At 38.5% G+C, this 21918-nt stretch overlaps 2 protein-coding genes across 3 annotated transcripts in view; both read left to right on the plus strand.

Moving 5' to 3' along the window:
- Positions 1 to 872: 872 nt before the first annotated feature.
- On the plus strand, positions 873 to 14606 carry ikbke (inhibitor of nuclear factor kappa B kinase subunit epsilon; the record flags this gene model as incomplete). Its single annotated transcript, XM_024271171.2, is given in 21 exon segments — positions 873 to 993; positions 1236 to 1335; positions 3503 to 3640; positions 3717 to 3846; positions 3915 to 4096; positions 5232 to 5392; positions 5469 to 5579; positions 5653 to 5832; positions 7392 to 7588; positions 7841 to 7899; positions 7976 to 8067; positions 8164 to 8265; positions 8366 to 8423; positions 9924 to 10036; positions 10114 to 10190; positions 11691 to 11730; positions 11830 to 11931; positions 13386 to 13482; positions 13608 to 13699; positions 14300 to 14371; positions 14455 to 14606. Coding segments are annotated over 21 exon segments (2223 nt in total). The 3' UTR covers positions 14516 to 14606.
- Positions 14607 to 17908: 3302 nt separating this feature from the next.
- The window catches only part of rassf5 (Ras association domain family member 5), a 29085-nt gene continuing 25075 nt past the window's right edge, over positions 17909 to 21918 (plus strand). For both annotated transcript variants that reach the window (XM_024269477.2, XM_024269478.2), the window contains exon 1: positions 17909 to 18706. In XM_024269477.2, coding sequence (XP_024125245.1) covers positions 18025 to 18706 — 682 coding nt within the window. In that variant the 5' untranslated portion in view covers positions 17909 to 18024. The remainder of the gene's footprint in view (positions 18707 to 21918) is intronic.

Consider the following 21918-nt stretch of genomic DNA (forward strand, 5'->3'; position numbering starts at 1 on the left):
TGCATTTTCTTTTCATCTCCCTTTAGGGTAAGGTCAATAAACATTGTTGTGCAACATAAAATATGTGCTTTAAGCACTAAAAGGAGCAATCAGAGGAAACAATTGCTAAAGTTTCGATTATATTTAAAATCTGTGTATTTTACACAGGAGAGTAATAGTGGAGCATGAGGCCTCTTGAATTGGCATAATGTCAGCAGGGATGTAGGAATATAGTAACTTTTAAAAGTTTAGTTTTCTTTAGCCAGAGAGCCACTAAGGACAGGTAAAAATCCTAAAGTCTTAGGTTACCGACCTCTGTTTTTAGGGTTCAAATGGTGCATGCAAAAAAAGCTTGGATTATTGATTGATTAAATAAATGTATATCCACCTACTAGGGGTGTTAGTATTATTTTCTGGACATATTGGGTTATCTTTATTGGCTATATGTAAATCCTAATGTTTTTGTTGTTGATTTAGTTGTAAATATTTTTTAAAATGTTTAATAAAAACTTGGTAAAATACTCAGAGGATATGAGCATTGGTGATTAACTGATGCCTTAATGTGCTCAAAAACTCAACTCAGTGAACTAGATTTGACCATAGACATAGATAGATGTCTATGGTTTTGACTCCCAAGACATTTTTTCCCTTGTGACGCGTTTAAAGTCTGCGAAAAAAAGTCGGAAATTCCTCTATCACTCCGCCTATGTCCCGTAAATGTAAAATCCTCCCACACTTCCGCAATCGCTGTCTAACAGCCGGACAAACGATGTCTTTGAAAAAACCTGTGTGGTATTTAGATGCTGGGAGGTAACGGACGTCAGGAACGTGCTGGGTTCGATCCTCGTGTTGCTCAAAGGCTGCCGGACTGGTGCACGCACGCACGCACTCACGCGGGGCTGCTTCCTACAGACTCGTTTGTTTGTGTGCGGTAGGCGGACTTGTTGGTTTCCGCATGTATATTGAGTCCGGACGGGTTGAACGCTGTAAACTCACAACAAAACCCGCAACCAGGTGAGAACTCTGTTTATCTGATTAAGAACATACGTTTAATGAGTTATACACCTAAAGCTTTAGACTTTGAGGTCACCTAGTCTATTGTTATAAACATATACTAACAATAGTAATCTGTCGTTCACCTGTCAGGTAGCAGGTGAGTCACTAAACAGTTTTAAAGTGTCCGCGTGAGCTTCCTCTAGCTGTTGTTCATGGGGTTTGTGTTATTTCCGGTTTCTTTCTTCTTTCTTCCTTCCCAGTGCTTCTGTGATGACTACCAGTACAACAAACTACCTGTGGTCTGTACAAGATGTCCTCGGTCAGGGAGCCACTGCCAGCGTCTTCAAGGCTCGAAACAAGGTGGACTTTCTCCTGATGCTTTAGAAAACCCCTCCAGATGCTCCTCTGGAAACATCCCACTGAACTTTTTCAGTTCTTTGAGGACATCCTCACCTGTACTTTTGAGTCTTAATTACTGGAATTTATGGTTTCTGAGATGTGTCAGGGGTCTGCAACTTTAAACAGTAACATTTGGGCTTGTTTTCTATTGATCAAAAATAGTACTGCCACAAACGATTATTTTAGTAGTCGACTAATCACAGATTATTTGTTTTCTGATTACTCGACTAATCGGGTCATGCATAAACTGGGTGTAAAACACACATAATAACCATCATTAGCTTTAAACTATCTGAAAACTATATATATATATATTCAGTGTGAATGTTGTAAGCTGAATTTGGCCGCTGAAGATGTTAGTGACGATGGCTGAAGGTGATGAAATTGATAGCTGAAAACGCTGAAGCTGATACCCAGCTAAAATATTAGTTAAATGGCAAATTAGCCTAAAATTTAAAAAAGGCGTAAAAATAGTTAGCATGCTGCTGAAATATTAGCTAAACTCCAAAATAACCTAAAAAACTGAAGAAATTCTAAATTTGCCAAAACAGCTAGCATGTAGCTGAAATATTAGCTAAACTCCAAACTAGCCTGAAAACAAAAAAGCCTAAGTTAGCCAAAACAGCTAGCATGCTGCTGATATATTAGCTAGACACCAAATTACCCTAAAAAAATAAAAAATAAAAAATCCTAAATTAGCTAAAAACAGCTATCGTTTGACGAAATTATTTAAAATGTAATTTTTTTAAAATTAAAAAAATATTATAAAAATGTTATATAAAGTTTAAATGATAAAAAAATAATTATAAATATTTTTTTATTAAAAAAATATATTTTTTATTTATTTAATTATTTTTAAATTTACATTTGTCCCTTAGTATTTGAAATCTTTTTATTCTTGTGATCTTTGGTGGTGGGAGAATTATGATGTGGGGTTGTTTTTCAGGATCTTAAATTTGATCTTCACTTGTATTCAAAAAAATCTAAGGGTTTATTCAGATTGGACACATTTGGTTCTCTTAAAGTGAACCAGAGTTCATTTCCTCTGATAATCCAGAACAAATTTTCAGTCTGAATACAGCCAAGTAGACCCTGGACCAGGAACCGCTCTCAGATCTATTCTATCGATGTGATCTCGGTTTGTTTCCAATCGGAATACCAGTTAGTTCTGAGGAGCAGAACAACTGGACCAAAATGGCCACCGTAGCCGGGCTTTACAGGATGTAAACAGAGTTGGAACCAGAAGTCGTGATCAAAATACAGGTTCAAATCCCAGCTGGGACTTTACTGTGTGAACTTTGCATGTTTCCTCTATAGGTTTTATTCAGGACACTCCGATTTCCTCCCACAGTCCTAAAACATGCTTCGTAGAACTACAGTCACATATCCTAAAATGTCACAGCACAGTGACCTTAATGCAGAATGTTCAGGAAATTCGGCTGGTAGCCGCAGAGGAATTAGTAATTAGGAGGTGGCAGTCGTATTTCTATTCAATGAAGTTTTTAACTTAACCCTCTAACTGCCTTCTTGACCAAAACAATAGAGCACATAAAGAAAAGATACTATTAAAAACATTTATTGTATGTATTACTCCCTCAAGGCGATAAGCAGCGGAAAAATATATTTTCTTTATTGATTCTGACTGGTTGGCTGGGCTTTTTCCTATAAATTTTAGATATATTTGATATCAGATGTATTTAATCCTTGTTTTCCAAATTTAATCCTTTCATTGTTGTATTTAGTCAAACATTTTTCATAAAATATAAAGAATATACAATTTTTTAAGCTAATGTAGCATTTACTAGTAACCCTTTTTGCAGCAATTAATGCAAGAGATTTGTTTTGTATTCCTGCTGCTAATTTATCTCTTAGCAGTTTACTTGAAAGCTTTTGTGACTCAGTTTCTCAAGACATATTTTAGCTTCTTCATTGATGAACCAAAGGTTTGGATTTTTGCTGCAAATGCAAAATTTTCTGTTTTTTATGAAGGTTTCGACATGTATTGTTTTGCAAAGCAATAACGTCAGAGATCAGAGAGACAGGACTGTGGTTACGGTGATGTGGGCTTCAGCCGTTGACGCGCTCAGGAGATGCTATCGTGCTGATGGGGAAATTTGTGTGTGCATAGAGGTCGGGCGAGCTGGTAGCCGTCAAAGTGTTCAACGTGCTGAGCTACAACCGCCCCCATGACGTCCAAATGAGGGAGTTTGAGATGCTCAGGAAGCTCAACCACAGCAACATCGTCAGGCTGTTTGCTGTGGAGGAGGTAAGGCCACCAGGAAGAGGAAGCACAAACAACAAGATCTAAAGGTGGGAGGCTCAGCAAAAACTCTTCTTTACAGTTGCCTACTAAGCATAAAGTTCTGGTAATGGAATTCTGCTCCGGGGGAAGTCTGCTCAACCTCCTGGAGGAGCCAGAGAACGCCTTTGGGCTTCCTGAGACCGAGTTCCTCACCGTCCTTCAGTGCATAGGTGGGAGTGATCACGTTGGACGTGTTTCATGTCTGTTGCTGACGTATAACTCCATGTGTTCATCACAGTTCAGGGGATGAACCACCTGAGAGAAAACGGGGTGGTCCATCGGGACATAAAGCCGGGGAATATCATGCGGCAGGTCGGAGAAGACGGGAAATCTGTTTACAAACTGACAGACTTCGGAGCAGCAAGAGAACTGGAGGACGACGAGAAGTTTGTGTCTATTTATGGAACTGAAGAATACCTGGTACGAAGACCATTACAAAAAAAACTAGTTTTTAAATGTAGTTATAGTAGGGCTGCCACGATTGGCCGACTAATCAACGACTAATCAACTATTAAAATAGTCGACTACTAATTTAATGGTAGATTAGTTGTAATATATGATTATATGGAGTAAAGTTGAAAGTTTTGATGGCATTATGCTAACTTTTTGGACTATTTTGGCTTTATTATGGTTTTTTTAGGATAATTTGGAGTTTAGCTAAGATTTCAGCTGCATGCTAACTATTTTAGCTAACCTAGGCTTATTTTTAGTTTTTTATTCTATTTTGGATTTAAACTACTATTTCAGCTACACGCTAGCTATTTTGGCTAATTTAGGCTTTTTTCATTTTTTTTTTTTATTATTTTTGGAGTTAAGCTAACATTTCAGCTAGATGCTAGCTGTTTTGGCTTACCTAGGCTTATTTGGTCAATGGCCAATGACCGAAGAGATCTTTAGTCATGCAGTTTTGTTTTCAAGCTTTGGTTTGGCAGAGAATCTCTGGTAGACGCCACTCTGAATACAGACCAAACACAAGGTTCATTACTTGATCTGGAGCTCCCCTCCATACGGAGCCCCTAAAGGGACATCGGAAAAAAAAATGAAAGTTAAAAAAAAAAAAATACTAACTGGTCCGCACCACTTACTAACTGGTACGCACCAATTACTATCTCGTGCCCACCAGATAGTAATTGGTGCCCACCAGATAGTAATTGTTTTTTTGTTTTTTTTTACACTTTAATTTTTTTTTACCGATGTCCCTTTAGGGGCTCCGTACAAATGTGTTTTTATTTGATTTAATTGGTTTATTTCAAGCATTATAAATTGTGAAATAACGAAAAATGCATTGAGTAAAAACAGTAAAGAATAATAATGGATATAAAAGAAGATTATGCCAGTTTATATTATTAGATTAGATTCAATTGTTTATTTTAAGCAATGAAAATAAAAAAAGTAAATTCATTATGCAGTACAACTTTTGAAATATTTTCAACTACACGGTTTTTTCTTTAGTATTGATTTTTGGAAGCCCATAGTTTCTTCTGAGGGTAACACAAAAGTTTCAGTGTAATTTTGTAAGTATTGTTTGAAAACGTTCTTTTGTCGTGTTGCGCAGCATCCAGACATGTATGAGCGAGCTGTGCTTCGAAAGCATCACCAGAAGTCCTACGGCGTGAACGTGGACTTGTGGAGCATCGGTGTGACTTTGTACCACTCCGCCACCGGGAGTCTCCCCTTCACCCCGTTTGAAGGACCCCGAAAGAACAAGCCCGTCATGTGAGCCAACACCCGAGACGGTTCTGATAGCTGTGAGTGTGAGCTCCAGCTTCTGAACATCTTTGTTTTTCTGTAGGCACAAGATCACTACAGAAAAGCCGACTCAGGCGATAGCGGGTGTACAGCGGGTGGAAGGCGGGCCGATCGAGTGGGGTTACCATTTACCTCCCAGCTGCCAGCTCTCCATGTAAGACGAACATCAGCCCTTCTTTAAGAAGTGTTTGTCCTCGCTGCTCATTCTCCTGTCTCTTTGTCCACAGGGGTCTGAAGGTGCTGCTGGTTCCAATCCTTGCAGGTATTATGGAGGCAGATCAGGAGAGATGTTGGGGCTTTGACCAGTTCTTCACGGCCACCACAGATATTCTGCAGCGACAGCCAGTCCACCTCTTCTCATTGCAGCAGGCGACGGCTCACAGTATTTACATGCACCATTACAAGACGTACGTCTGCTCAGGCCTTCATCAGTCCGTCGCTGATCCTTTCCAGACATTTGGAAGCTGTTCTTTAGATGTCATTTACTAACATTCACTGGGTTCATTTGTGCTTTCACACATCTGATCATATCAAACAGCAGCGGAGGAATTTACCCATGTTAGGATCTTACTAAGATTTGACTCTCTTACTAAAAGTTATAGATGGATAAAAAAAAACTGATTAAAAAAAGGGTTTATCAAATTCATATATATACAATTTCAAATCATTAAATCCACATATTAAAATTGATAGAAAAACTATATTTGGTTTAATTACTGAGAAATCTTGATTTCATTCATAAAGTTCCACCTGTGTTGATTTTAAATTTGATCAAAACAAACTGGACTCATGTTCTCACTGGATTCTGAATGGCAAGAATCAACCCAAGCGAGAGTTTTGTTGAACAAAGAATAGATAACAAATAAATAAATAGTAAATCCTGAAAAATGTTTCAATATTTTTTGTACTTTAGTTGATATGTGGTTTAAACTCTGACTTTTGAAACAAGAGTCATCACGAAATCCCTTTTATAACCAGCCAGAGGAAGTGAGACATTTATGACTTGAGCTGCATCACCAAACAAACTGTATTTAAATTAATTTTGGAAATAAACCTATATTCAATAATTACTTGAATTAAATTCAAGTGTGAACTTGTGAGTTGAAATTCAAGTGATATTCCACTAAACATTGTCTAAAAAACTGCAGATTTGAAATAAAGGAAGCTGAAAGAAAGACTTATTCATCAAAAAACTAAAACCTTCAATATCTGTTTCATATGTTTAAGCATACTCTCATTTAATCATTTTATTTTACAAAGAAGTCTTAAATAAACTTCAGCAGCAAACAGAGAGAAGTTTGGCCATGAACGTCTTTAAATAAAATTACAAAAAAAATGTTTTAACACATGAATACCTCTAGTGTCCACCACGTCTAAAAGAATCTTAATTAACATGAATCTTTGCACACACTTAGCTTCTGATTATGTACAGCCTTGAATTTAAACAAAGTGCTCGATAATAATAAAGTTTATTTAGTTACATTTGTCGATAAAATACATTTAAAAGTTGTATTCATCACTAATTCCCAGTCTGTGACAGACAGATTTAATTTATTTTATTTATTTCTGACTCTGCTTGTGTATAAAGGACTTATGGGATGCAGAATAAAGTTTGTAAAGCTACAAACTCAGTAGTCATGTGACGCGCTAAACGCAGGTTCTTGAAAGCTCATTTAGCCCACGGTGTTCACACTGGACCAGCAGGGAGGGGCTTCTTATTTTCTTTTTATAATTTTCTAATTTCTCCTCCATACTTTTGAATTGTTTATTCATTATTAATTATTTCCTTTTTAACATTTTTACATGAAATTAGTGGTGTGTTGAACTGTTAAAAAGAAAAAAATCATTCCTATTTGGTGCCCCCTCCAGCAGATGGCACCCTAGACAGCTGCCCATGCCCAAGGCTGCCCCTGAGCGAAGGCAGGATGAACGTAGTTTAACTCCTCTCCAAAATGTTCCTACACAGAGTGTTGGTCTTCTTTGAAGAAGTAGCATCACAGACTGGCATCAGCATACAACAACAACACCTGATGTACCTGGGCCATGACCTTCCCTTGGAAGAAAACATGAAGGTGGTCAACCTTCCGTGTACGTCACCTTCCCAGCCTCTGATCCTTCTCAGCAGCTCGGCTGAAGCCAGCACCAGCCTGTTCTTCAGAGAGCGTAAGCAAAGACACTTCAGGGTTTAGCTGACTCTTTTCTCTTAATGTTTGCCTTCTGACATCCAGTATGAAGGAATGTGGAGCATTTTCACATAAAGACCCGCTCCAATCAGCGTTTTTAAGCTCTTGCAACAGTTTAGTGTTTTAGCTGTCATGTTATGTTTAGGTTTTCTCTAAAAAAAAATATATATATATCTAAGTTAAAACATATTTCAGACAAAAATGTAATCAAACTGTTCTCTTATCTTTGCAGCAGAGACTCCCGTCATACCATCCAGGTTTGACGTTTTGGCAGATTATAATTTCTCTAAGGTAATCCTAATGCTTTCAATCTGCTTCATCCAAAATTCTTGTTTCATTTGACTCTTTAACCCTTTTGTGTCTTTAGATAATAGTCGGGGTAGTCCACCAGTACCTGAGGATCGTGAACCTGCTTCACACACACAGACAGCTGCTGCTGCAGGGATACTACACCTACATGTGAGACGTGAATTACTCCTCTAAGATGACTGAAGTGTCTGTGTTCTCATTCTTCTCTTTTCCTCTTTCCCTCCACGCCTCCTCGACCTCCGTCAGGATGAAGCTGCGAGGTGATTGCAGCGAGGCCTTACACAGTATTTCAATGATCACCCTCCGACTACAGTCATGTTTTAATGCACAGCACAGGATTCTCAAAATGTATGTTTATTTACTGTTTTATGGCAAACATTAATTCACCGTTTTACACTTTAAATGCTTGGAATCAAGCAGTTGTCTTCTCCCATGTTGTTCTTTCAAGAGCTCCGTATTCCTTTGAGAACCACGTCTCAGCTGATAGCAGTCAGAAGCTGCAGCTGGTGAGTATCCAACATGAACCGCCTCTTTGTTTTCTCACTTTCCATTCTGGAGTGAACACAGATTACAGAAAACACTGAAACCCTGCTGTCTGGGTGTTTTTAATAAACAGATGCTTCAACTCCAACAAATTCTGCTTTCAGCAAAATGCTTGAAAGGCTCAATTCCACATTGCTCAAAGAATCTGAGGCCCACGTTTTATATATATCAAATATTATATTATATTACCTTTGGGACACTAAAGAATGAAATATGAGTTGTTTTCGCGAGCTTTTTTCCTAGTCTGAAGTAAGATGCTTCAGTCTGTGAGGCTCCGCCTTTCGCTCCTTGTAGGTGCCGCCCATTTCATGACGTCATACTAGAGCCTCCCTCGGCAGTGGATCTGCATTTTGTTCACGAAAACAAACAACATCCAAACTTTTGCAAAGACTGATGTGCATTTTGTGCATAAAAAAATAAAAGCATTTAGCCGATCACCATTAGAAAAAAAATTGGGATGTTTGTGTTAGGCTGGGGGCGGAGCTTACAGCCCAGACTCTTCCTGGACACGTTCTTCTCACTTGTCTACATGACATTGTGAGGACCTGTTTGTTTTTGTGGATTGGGAGCGCAGGTTTTATGCTCAGAGATGTATGAAATACTGCTTTGGGTTTGCTTTTTATGAGGAACTAACATTACAATACACTTAAAAGCTCAAAAAAGTTGGTTTTGTATGGTATTTATGCAGTGTTGTAGAAAGTGGCAGCTGAGTATACTTTCAATTGAATCCTATAATAAACAAAAGTAACTTAAATAAATGTACAGATTCAACAAGGAAAAGGAATTTGCTTTCAGGTTTTTAGAAATATTTTGTCCATTTGGCAGAAAAACCCTTCAGATTGAGCCTATTGTTAGTTTTGGAGTAACATCACCTTGGAAAGCTCAGTTCACTGTCAATGCTTGCACACAAATGTAGAGATACAGTGTATCTTTTTTGGGAGTTTCTTATCATGTACTTGTGGCATTTCTCTGATGATGGAGAACATATATAAAGAAAATTAACCTACTGATTGTATTTCTGAGTATTTTTTATTCAAATTCTTGGAAATCAGGACCAGATGAAAAAAATATTCATTTGAAAAAGACCTTAAATATGATGCAGAAAATACTCTAGATCAAAAGATGATTGGAGTGAATGATTTGTTTGATCAACATTGCTTCCCTAACGGAAGAAGACTCAAAATTCTGCGTAGCTGGATGTGTTTTTGGGTGGTTTTCCACAACCAAGGCTCCAGAAAGTTTTTTGGCGTGTATTGTTGCCCTGTAATCCCCCACCTTAGTTGCATTTTCCCTCCTTCAAACCCAGATCACAGCTCAGTGTCCTGCAGCTCTAATCCTGTTGTTTTCATAACAAGATTACCTAATCTGGTTTGTAGGAGCATCCACCGCAGTTCACACCAAGACCAGTAATTTACTGATTTACGCCACCTTTGTATGACAGTCGCTGGCTGTTGTTTTCACAGGTCCATGAGCGCCTCCCTTTGTACACCGCTGGTATTAAAGACTGCCAGATCCAGCTGGACCATCTGCTGATCGAGCAAGCCAAGCTAACAGAGACTCTGGCTGCAGACAAGAGGTACAGCGCAGGAATTCACGCTTTTAGTGTGAGGAGGCAGTTCTGGCGGGTTTACCATGAATCTCTGTGTGCTGCAGCTGCCAGAAGATGGAGATGCTGCTGCAGAAGATTGTAGCGATTCATCAGCATTACCGAAAAGACCGGCTGATCGGCAGTAAGTGACTTTACCTCGTTGTTTTGTCAATACAGTCGTCCTGAAAATTGGATTATAGATGTTTGAAGGTTGTAAAAACCCCTCGATATATACTTGATTTTCACACTTTTTAAAATCTTTTTTAAACTCTCAAAATTCAAACATTTGTATAAAAATAAATAACAAACAGATTTAAATTCAACAGTATTCATGGACCGGTCCAACAGGGACTTTTTAAGCTTCTGGTTTCTGAAAATCTATTTTCAAAGTAAAATGCTACTACAAGATTTTTTTTGTTAAAAAGTCTAAAAATATAAATATCTTTTATACAGATGATGAAGATTTGATGAAACAAATTTGTTGATTTGAAGTCATTTCACGATTTATTTTCTCCATGAATGACATTTTAACACTCAATCCGATTATCTTTCAGGGTAAACAGATTGATCATATTTTGTCTTTATATAAATCCTCATTTATTTGGTATTTTTTTCAACACAAAGAGAAATTTTCTATTCTGAAGTTTCGGAATCTACCTAATTCAGCCTTTCTGTGGGAAAATTCTCAAATGTTCCTTTTTGCAAGTTTCCACCAAACAGCAACTTTATTTGATAGATAGTTCATTCTTTGTAAAAGAATTAGATTTAACGTCAAACTTGGAAGCTAACAACCGGACGCTAGCTTCAGCTACATCCCTCTTTTAAAGTATTATGGATAAATAACGCAAAATAAATGACACAACTGTTGCAAAACTGGTATTTTCTAAGTACAAACGTGTCTCCAACTTTATCATCTTAGTTTGTGAAACAGTCGAGAGTCTGTGGCCACGTTTTAGACAGAGTTGCTTCTGCTACATGAGAATCTCAATCTTTCTGTATGTCGAGAAAGACTCACAGTTTTATCTGTAAAAATCAGCTTTATTGTTCTTTGAAGTCAAAGGCTCTTCTTCGGCTTTCTCATTGACTCGTTTCTCCCTGAAGAAACTTTCCAGATACGTTTTATTGTGTGGTTTTTTGTTAGCTTTGAGCTATGCAGCTAGCCGCTTTAAGTCTCATGACCAAGATGGATGTTATGAACAGAATCCAGCAGTTTTCCCAAATAAAACTTCCTTCAGGATCAGAAAATAAACTAAGGTTAAGGTTTAAAAACACAATGCACTGAAAAAAACTTGTGAAACAGCAAGACTGTTATGGCGAAGGACCACTGTAGGTCTCTGAATATTTGTATAAAGTTTGTGTTGTTGAGCATATTCAACCGTGATAGACCGGCTACCAGTCCAAAGTGTGTCTCGCCCGGCGACCCACGACCCCGAAAGGGATTCAGTGGGTTCAGCAAATAAATAAATGTATGGACGCATGTTTTAATCTTAATCCCTGAAAGTCCTTAGTTTCTCCCATCAAGTCTTTGAAATGAGAATATCTCTGTTGTAACGATGTCTAAATATATCTTAGACCAATTATACATTGACTAATTCTTTGTTTTTATTTTGACCTAACTAGTTTCTGTTTTTCTGAACCCCAGAGCTGGCCTACAACGATGAGCAAATACACAAGTTTGAGAAGTGAGTCTAGTGACTGGTTTGTGTGTTTCTGCAGATGTTTGTCCGCCTGGGAAGACTCTGAGCTTTGGCCTAATCCGTTTTTTCTCTCTCCTCTCTCAGGTTCCACCTGTCGTCTCACATAAAGCGAGTGAAATCTCTCTTCAGAGAGGAATGTGTTCAGAGGTATAAAGAGCTGCTGGGCTCAACCAAGACGTGGAGCAGGTCAGAGCAGACCCTTCATCTGAGCCTTTTCTCATGCTTTGCTTGCCCAAACAGCCTTCTTTTGATGTAAATATCCATCAAACCATTTTGGCTCCAAAATTAATTTAGCATATACTTAAAAGCAGAAACATAAGCATTTTTTTTTCATAGCTGGAACTAACCAAGCCTCAAGGGCTAAAAACACATTAATGGTAGAGAACCTCGAGGAGGTGACACTGGAGGAAATGAACAATTCACTCTTTGGACTTTGCTTCTTTAAAACAAACTTTTCCGTCATCATCTGGGAAAAAAAGGTACTAAGAGGTGAACTTTCTCTGTGAAATGATTCTTTGTTTAACTTCCCATGACGATCACTGTCCTCATAGAGGAAAGAGTAGAGTGAGGAAGTAGCTGTTACCATGACAACCCGACACACCTTGTTTGAAATAGTCCACTTTTTGGGGAAACGGCTTTAGACTTAAAAATATAACAGGATTGAAAGTTTGAATAGTTTATTTAACATTTATTATCTTTTGTAAATGACTTCTGTATAAGAGCAGGATAATGCCCTTCCTGGTGTGCATTATCCAACATGAACGGACTTAGAAGCAACTGTCCAACGCAAAAATGAGATTCACACATTTTTTTTAGTTAAAAAAAGAAGGTAAAATGACTGTAGTTAGTTAATTGCGATTAATTAATAATTAGAAACATTTTTTTTGTTTTACTACCATATATGTAAAATTATTTTGGTTTTAATACCTTAAAAAGTCTTTAACTAAAAGTTAATCTGGACTTAACCCTAAAGTAATTTATTCTATTTTTTTAATTCATGTTTAAAGCAAAATAAATTGTAAATGTACTGAAACAAGCATGGGATAAAAGCTCTTCTGCAGTCCGCCTGCGCGTGGTGTACGTGTGAAAATGTGGGCTGTCGTTGACATAATATTTCTGTTTAATGAAGTAGCTGGGGTTTACGTGCTGTGACCTCCTGCTATGACACTGCAATGCAAACAAAATCACACGCCGCCGTGACATTTAACCTCTGAGCAAACTTTACTCTGTAAATGTAGCTGTTCTTAGAATACGTACTTATAGGAAATTTCAGATAACAGGAGCAAATACTGTAACTATCATGTTTAACATTAAATTTATCATTTTTTTAATCAATAATAAATTTGAATTAAGGTCATCCCTATAAATGAGTTTAACTTTAGATGCCAAACTTGAAGAAAACTATTTGGTTTTTAGGTCAAAGTTTTAACTTATTGTCTTTTTTAATCAGATTCATATTTTTAGGACACTTTTAAAAATGACCAACGAATCATAATATTTAAAAAATATTCCACAGCCCGATGATTGAATGAAAACTGTATTTTTATCTCAACCACTCTGCCTTTTAATCTTTTCAGCTGTGGAATCTCATACATAAAAATCTTACTGTTACCTTGATGGGCCTCTGCTTGCACTTGCAGTGCTTTACAGGAGATGGAGAACCGACTTCTGGCCTTCAGCTCTTTATCGACAGGATTGCTGACAGATTTGGAAATGAATGAGCAGCATTATAATAAGGTTTATCTGATTTTTTTAATGTTTTTAACTGCAAACCTTCATGTAATTCGTTATGTTATGTTTTGTTCTTGCATCGTTTTGTGGTGGTTTTCAGTATAAACTTATTCTTGGTCTGTTTTCTCCAGATTATAGACAACATCCTTTCCACCCTGCCGTGTCAGAGAGAAGAACAGCAGCAAGGAATCACGCCCAGAGAAAAGGACCAGATGATTTCCAGGTGTGCATCAAATCGAATTCTGGTTTTTAGTAACCCTGAAGTCACTAATCCCCCTGAAGATCAGCACTTCAGAGGCCTGTTTCTCTGGAGCTGTGGGAGGTTAAAGTGTAATTTAAAGTCCCCCTACGACTATTTTTTTATTTTTATAAAAGAAAAAATATTGTAGGTAGTGTTTTAATAATGATTATGACATTTTTAACCACAATCCCACAACTTAAATGTCTTAAAAAGCCATTTTTCATGTTGATCTGAAGCGTCTGTTTCCAAAATCTCCTCTGAGGGGGCGTGGCTTTTAGTCCTGAGCTGAGTAGCCCCGCCCCAATTTCCCTTCTGTCTGATTATGATAGCTCTGTGGATGTTGAAACACAAAATCTTTAAGATCCTGTAACTTTTTAATTGTTAACATGATCAGCGTCATTCCAGTAGATGGTGAAGGAGAAAAGCGGCGTGAGCTCACGCCGCTTTTCTCCTTCACCATCTACTGGAATGACGCTGATCATGCTGATGATTAAAAAAATTACAGTAAGTCAAAGAACATAAACACTGGAGGTTGTGGAAATTTCCGTGTAATTTCTGATGATAACTAACGTTCATTTGTAGGATGCACCATCTGAGGGAGGAAATGGAGCTGCTGGTGAGAGAACTACAGTGTAACAACACCGTCATTGAAAGGTCATTTGCTCAAACAACTTCCTATTCAATTTGCTCTCCATCTTCTGCTGCACGACGTTGATTGTGTTCCTCTGAACGTGCAGCCTCGGCGTGGTGAACTCCGCTGGACAGGAGGCGAGTCCAGCCCGACCTTCCACTTTGTGACAGAGAGGATCATCTCACAACAGACGACCTGCATTTCCCTTCAGGGACTTGGGCGTAATCGGTTTCAGAATATTAATTGCAATTAAAAAAAGAAAAAGGAATCTTGCTTGCACAGAAAGACGGATGTTGAGCCACAAATGGACTTTTATCCGGTCCGTTTGTGCTGACTGAGTACAGCAGTTCAATAGAAGCCTCATTAATGCCTTAAGTGTTATTGTATTTTTAATAGGCTTTTGGAATGATGGAGAGTGAGCATGAAACAAAACCAATGACCACTCAGCTGCTGAGTATTTCATTCGGTGTGTTTCCTGTTTTCTACTCATAAAATGCACTTAAGAAAGCAAAATATCTACTTTTTTAGAGCATTTTCTTCTGTGTGTGTGTGTCCTACTGTAAACTTCTAGACTGATTTGAATCCTTTCTGTGATCAATACACAGCAGTGCTGCCACAAACGATTATTCTAATAGTCGACTAATTACTGATTATTTTTTCCGATTAGTCAACTAATCTGGTCATGCTCAAAGTGGATGTAAAGCACACATCTTAACCATCATTAGCTTTAAGCTAACTAAAAACTAGATATATAGCATTACCTGCGAAAATGCTAGTGTGAATGCTGTAAGCTGAATTTGGCTGTTTTAGATGCTAGTGAAGATAGCTGAAATCACTGAAGCTGAAAGCCAGCTAAAATATGAATTAAATGCCAAATTAGCCCAAAAAACTGAAAAAAGCCAAAGTTAGCCAAAAAAGCTAGCATGTATCTGAAATATTAGCTCCAAAATAGCATAAAAAACAAAACAAAAAAAGCTTAAATTAGCCAAAATAGCCAGCATGTAGCTGAAATATTAGCTAAAGTCCAAAATATCTTAAAAAAAGGCCTAAATTAGCCAAAATAGCTGAAATATTAGCTAAACTCCAAAATAGACTAAAAAACAAAAAAAGCTTAAATTAGCCAAAATAACCGGCATGTACCTAAAATATTAGCTTAACTCCAAAATATCTTTAAAAAAATCTTAAATTAGCCAAAATAGCCGTTATGTAGCTGAAATTTTAGCTAAACTCCAAAGTACCCTAAAAAACCTTAATAAATAACAAAGTAGTCCAAAAAGCTAGTATAATGCCAATAAAACTTTCAACTTCACTACACTCTGACTCCATATAATATAAAGTAACGACTAATCGACTATTTTAGTAGTCGATTAGTCGACTAATCTGGGCAGCTCTTATACAGAAATATCAGCAAAAATGTGTTTTTATTTTCTTGTGATCATCAATATTGCGTTCCTGTTACAGCATCCCTGAGTGATGTCAATGATATTGAGATACCAATATTCAAACTTTAGTGTCTTTCACCCATGTGTCAGTTATTCTATGTTGAATTAAAGACAGTTTGAGAACTTAAAACTGCTTTTTGTGCAGTTTTTTTTATGGTTTTGGGATCTTCTGTAAAATACAGAAACGAGAAGTCTGGGAAACCCTTAATGTTTTGGTTTTCAGGTTATACGGGGCTGACACATTTCAGAATTACCCTCGACTGTGTGGTCTTCTCTGTTCAGGGGAAATCCCGCGTGGTTATTTGTTGTTTGGTGAATGATATATACTGTAAATATGAGGTTATTCATGCATGAAAAAAATAAAAGTGAATTTCTGCCTCTTTTTTTCCAATTTAATATGAAAATAAAATTGAGCAAATGTCAATCAAACTGGGAACCATATGAAATCAGAGATTTATTGAAAAAAAATTATATTTTAGGAAAGTAAACTGTTTTTCTGAACAAAAATAAAAGTGTAAAAAGTAAATTGTTCTCCTAAAGAGTAGTGAAAGTAGAAGTCTGAGTGTGCAGGTGGTGTGGGCGTCCTGGTGGACTTTTTCAGCTGCTTGTGGTTTTGTTGCTGCTCATATGACGCGCTCTTGGCGAAGTGGAAAGTTTGATATTTTTCACACTGAAACAAACAAGTGGGATTTGTTTTAGATGATTGTATGGCTCCACATCAAGACAGAATTTGGTGCACACGTACACACTTTGCCTTACGATAAATATTTAGGTCAATCTAAAAATAAAATTATGAATTTATTTTCATTTAATAACAATACATAACACCAAAACAATACAAAATTAAATTATAACTGTTAATAAATGAAGAGTTAAACTGCTCCTATTACTAAATCAACAAAAATAAATCAAGTACATTAAACAAGGAAAATAAAAATTATCTTTACATAACTATTAAATCCAGTCTACATTTTAAATGAACATAAATACGCATTTACATAAACAAAAACCCTAATTTAATGATATTTACCTATAAGGTTCAGTGGCATCATCTACTTGAAGTTATATAAAGAAATTCTACTTATATTTGCTTAGCATCTCATAAAGACAGCATTAGATTTTTAGTTTCTTTGTTCACTTCATTGGAGCCGCCATGATTATTTGTGTGAACAGATGAATGGGACTTTGGGCCTTCATGGACAGCAGAAAGACACATAGAGGTACAAGTAATTTACAGTATAAAGAACTAGTTCGATCATCTTTTTATCAATTTTGAAAACATCCCCATACATAATTATGCCATATTTATCCAAAACCAGAAAACCTGTGTAATTTTTGAGGACAGTTTCTGCAGAGCGGCAGTAGCTCAGTAGTAGCGGGGCTGTCAATGCCATGGAACCCCACCCCGCTCCGTTACAGAGAGCTCGGAGCAGGGAACTGGTGGCCCACTCACTGACTGGCCCACTCACTGACTGTATATGAGAACTGGACTAAGTTATCGTTGCATTCCAAAAAGGAAGTACTTGCAGGTCCAAGAAAGTCGAAATCCCAGACTTCTATAGAGAAATAAACAGCTATTACTCAGTCATTTTATTTGCCAGAACAACCATTCTTGCTCTTATACATCTTTTTAACATGTTCTTGATTTTTTTCAGGATATTTTGCTGTAGTGCAAGTGTTCCAGTTATAAACTCAGCAATCAAAAGCATCTGTAATAGTGGATGGCCTATTTTCCTGAACCCACATTGAGTGGAAGGGATGTGGCCTTCAATCATGCTCACTTCTGATTGGAGAGAGTGTTAATGGCTTACTGAGGACGTCTGGTTCCAACATGGCGGAAAAATTGTGGAAAAATATCAACAGAGTTGACTTCATTTAGTTGGAACTGGAAGTAAGTAATCTTCTGTGGATGACTTCTCACTCACTCTGTCCAGCTCTCATATATATATATATATATATATATATATATATATATATATATAAAACATGTTAAAAACATGAACATTAAAAAGATTGTTCAACATTGGAGTGATTTTCCTTATTTTCTTGTTACTTTTTGGACAATCTTTTGAAGCCGCAGAATAAAGCGCGCGCCCGTCTCTCTGAAGGAACGCGCACGTGACATTTAAAGCTGTTGATCTGCTACGTCACGCCAACACGTTTATCCCCGCGCGGGTTGAGTTTACAGTCAGGGCACGAGCCGCACACGACCGTTAGAGCGCGGCGGTGGGATAATGGCGTCCGTGAGTTTGGTGGGGCAGCAGCCCGGTCCGCACAGGCTGGACTCGGACACGCAAATCCTGTACCTGAAGCTCTCCAGCAGCAAAAGCAAAGGCGGCTTCCCGAGGAAATCTTCCTGGGAGAAGATGGTGTACATGAACGGCGGCGGCGACACCCAGGAGGAGCCCCGGACTCTGAGCCCGCCGACGGCTGGAGGACGAAGGATGCCCGGGGAGAGGTGCGGGACTCCGGCTGTCAGAGATGCGCCACGTAGCCCGGAGCGGAGCAGCGACGGGGTCACCGCCGGGACACGAGTCCACACCGACGTGAAAGCCGCCTCAAACCACAGGAGGGACTCGCTGAAGGAGCCCGGCACCGGCGCCATGCCGAAGCACAGACGGTCTCACCGGCACCGCGACTCGCCGCAGCAGAGGCGGAACTGTCGGAACGGAGACTGCGAGCATCCGAGCCGCGGTCTGCCGCTGGAGCGGCTCACGCGGGGCAGGACGGGGGTCGTGAAGCTGGCCCGCACTGAGCCGCACCGTAGGGAGGCCTGGTCCATCTTCCCGCAGGAGATGGACCCCCGGGTGAGGACGGAGAGGGGCGAAGGGCACCGGTTCGAGACCAAGCCCGTGAAGCAGGACTGGTGTGACGCCTGCAGCAATCAGATCACAGCTCAAGCCCTCAAGTGTCAAAGTAAGGAAGAGCTCCACAGAACGAATGTCTGCATCTGACTTCATTTTCGTTTAGTTTCATTTTTCACCAACTGTGATTTAAATCCAAGTGTGTTGCTTGTCTTCTAGTGCACACAGCTCTATGTTTGAGAACATTTCCAATCATATTCTTCCACAGATTTCCCAAATCCCTTCATGGAAGCTTCATTATCTCCTGCTTCCAGCTCTGCTTCCCAAATTCCCACTTTGATTTGGATGTAAGCTTAAGCTGTCTGGCCTATTTAATAGCCAACATTCATTCTAATTTTGTGGTTTTTAGGGCAAACTATTTTCAAAATAGCACAGAAATTGTTAGTCATTTCTTCTGTGAACACTGATGTTTACTGTCAACTGTCACAGAAAACCCCCTCCTCTCAGCAGGTATTTGTGAATTCCTCTTTCTGGTGGCAAAAAGTTTTATCAGATCTAATCTGACCTGCTCTTGTTTACACAAACACACATGCAGAAAAGGCTAATTCTTTCTTTCAGCTGAGCCTGAAGAAACTGTGTGAACCTCTGTGCCGTCCATGCGGGCTTTGTGTGCAGGAGAAGGTGTGTTCACCAGACCCTGCGGCTGCTGAGCTGGCATTGTGTCAGCAGCGCTGTCATGGGGAGGCTGCGGCTGCAGGGCAGGGTGAGATAAGGCGAATGAAAGGAGGAAGCCACTGAGAGGGAATGAGCAGATAAATCGGCTGGAGAGAAGAGGGAAGCGAAGGATGACAAGTGTTTAGAAGGAGAAGAGGCTGAAGGGAGGGAGATGGTGAGGGCAAAAGGCATGGAAGTTTTTCCAGCATTGCAGAGCGGTTTGATTTAGTGTGCTATCAGCAAGAGCTCAGTGAGGCGTGAGCAGAGATTACTGGAACACACACATATCCAAAGGGACTCTTGTTCTTTATTCCCTGCACTGAAACTTGAACACTTTTGTCCTTTCTTTGATCAAAGCGATTAGCTGTACTATTGCTGTCTGAAGGAGAAAACATCTTCCTTCTCACAAGGAAGTGGAGGCAAGCGTGCTCTGCCATCCATCTGCAACCTGCGACTCCAGATCCACACGTGGCTCTTTTATCTCTCCATGGTGGCTCCCTGGTCAAACATAAAGTTAGTCAGGGAGACTTCTGACCCAGCCATGTTGACCGTCGGGGTAAGCAGCTCCCCCTAACTAAAACTACCTAAAGAAAACAAATAAACAAAGCCCACAAACTAAGACTACCAAAGTCCAACCACAAACTAAAATAACAAAACCCAGCAGTGCAGGACTACTGAGTGCTGAAGGGGATAAAGAGAGGGGAAAATGACCCAATAAAAAGAAAAATAAAATGGCTCTTTCACTGTTAAAAGTTGGTGACTAGGGCTGCCACGATTAGTCCATTAATCAACTATTAAAATAGTCAAAGACTAATTTAATATTCGATTAGTATAAGGAGTCAGAGTGTAGTAAATTTGTTTTTTTTTGGGACTATTTTGGCATTTATTTAAGTTTTTAGGCTATTTTGGAGTTTAGCTAATAGTTCACTTATACATGCTAGCTGTTTTGGCTAATATAAGCTTTTTTTTGTTTTTAAGCTGTTTTCAAATATTTCAGCTGCATGCTAGCTGTTTTGGCTAATTTAGGATTTTTTTCAATGTTTTTAGGCTAATTTTAACTTTAATATTTCAGCTGCATGCTAGCTATTTTGGCTAACTTCGGCCTTTTCTACGTTTTTTTTATGCTAATTTGGCATTTAACTAATATTTTAGCTGGCTATCAGCTTCAGCGTTTTTAACTATCAATTTCAGCATCTTCAGCTGCCAAATTCCACTTACGACCTTCACACTAGCATTATCACATATAATGCTAGTGTGAATATATCTAGTTTGTAGATGTGTGTTTTACATCCACTTTGCGTATAACCCGATTAGTCGACTAATCGGGAATAATAACCTGTGATTATTCGACTACTAAAGTAATCGTTTGTGCCAGTACTATTGCAGACCCCTGCACTAAGAGGTTAGTCACTTCAGTGTGGGAAATGGAGAAGCCACCAGTGAAGAAACAACACAAATCCTTGTTCTCTTTTCCTTCGTCTTTGAAGTAAACCCAGTAAATGACAGGGAGAGCAGAGCTGAGGACTTCCAGCTATAAACAAACATTTTCTTTTGTTTTCTTGCTTTGTTCCCTCCACTTTTCTTTACTTTGTGACATTTTCTCAATGAGCTTTGTTGACTTAAACATCTCCTGGGACAGTCGGAGTCTTCCTCTTCAAAAGAAACCATTATGTCTAACCTCAACTCAAAGTCTTGTCATCTGTTTTACTAAATCTGCTGCTTCTTTTCTTCCCGTTGGTCTCCATTTTTCCCTCATTTTTGTCTTTATTAGCTTTTTTCTAGGGATTTAGATGACACTGTTGTGTATAAATGGACTATATAAACATAGACAGGGTTTATACTATAAAGATAGTCAGAAATATGAAACATTTTTCCTTTTTAATATTCATTTGTGTTCCATTAATCAGAATAAAATGATGGTTTAAGACTGAAAGGAGACGGAAGAATAGCTGTCACCTTAATCCCAGCTCTGGTTCAGGATTATATCACAGGAGTTGCGATTAAAAACAGACAGACAGAGTCAGATGTCAGATTAATGTTTAATTAAACGCCTGCAGAAGTTCATTCTGTTGTGGCTCGATTGCTCTGACTTAATGGATTTTGTGGCTTCATCTCTTTCAAATCCTAATAACAAAACAGGTCCTTTAACACAGTTACAGTTTTAATACTTGTCATTTTAATCTCTTGAGCTGCCTTTTTAAGGCTTGGATTCAGCATCTGAGCACCAGATAAAGACTTTATGAGGGTTAAGGCAGTCATTTGTGTGACTGAAAGGATTTGTAACCCTGTAATCAGACGGCTTTATGCATTCTAATTGAATAAATGTTTCTTGTATGAGAGCTTGATATGACCTAATGAATGTCAGAGTGTCAGTTTTTGATAAAACTAGTTAAATTCTTGAGTGTCTGAGCAATAACGACTTGCATACTCTTCTCCAAAATGACCTGAAGAAGCAGAGCCGGTCTCACTTGAATTCTCAACTGGAAGTAAGAATAAAGTTGTCGTAAAATAAAAAAAGAAAAATCTGTTGAATGGTTATTTTTCTGAAAAAGATTTTATGAGAAATTATTCAGAGATGTCAACAGACATATGTACACACAGGGTTGTCTC

The sequence above is a fragment of the Oryzias melastigma genome, linkage group LG5 (assembly GCF_002922805.2).
Source record: "Oryzias melastigma strain HK-1 linkage group LG5, ASM292280v2, whole genome shotgun sequence".
NCBI classification, from domain to species: Eukaryota; Metazoa; Chordata; class Actinopteri; order Beloniformes; family Adrianichthyidae; genus Oryzias; species Oryzias melastigma.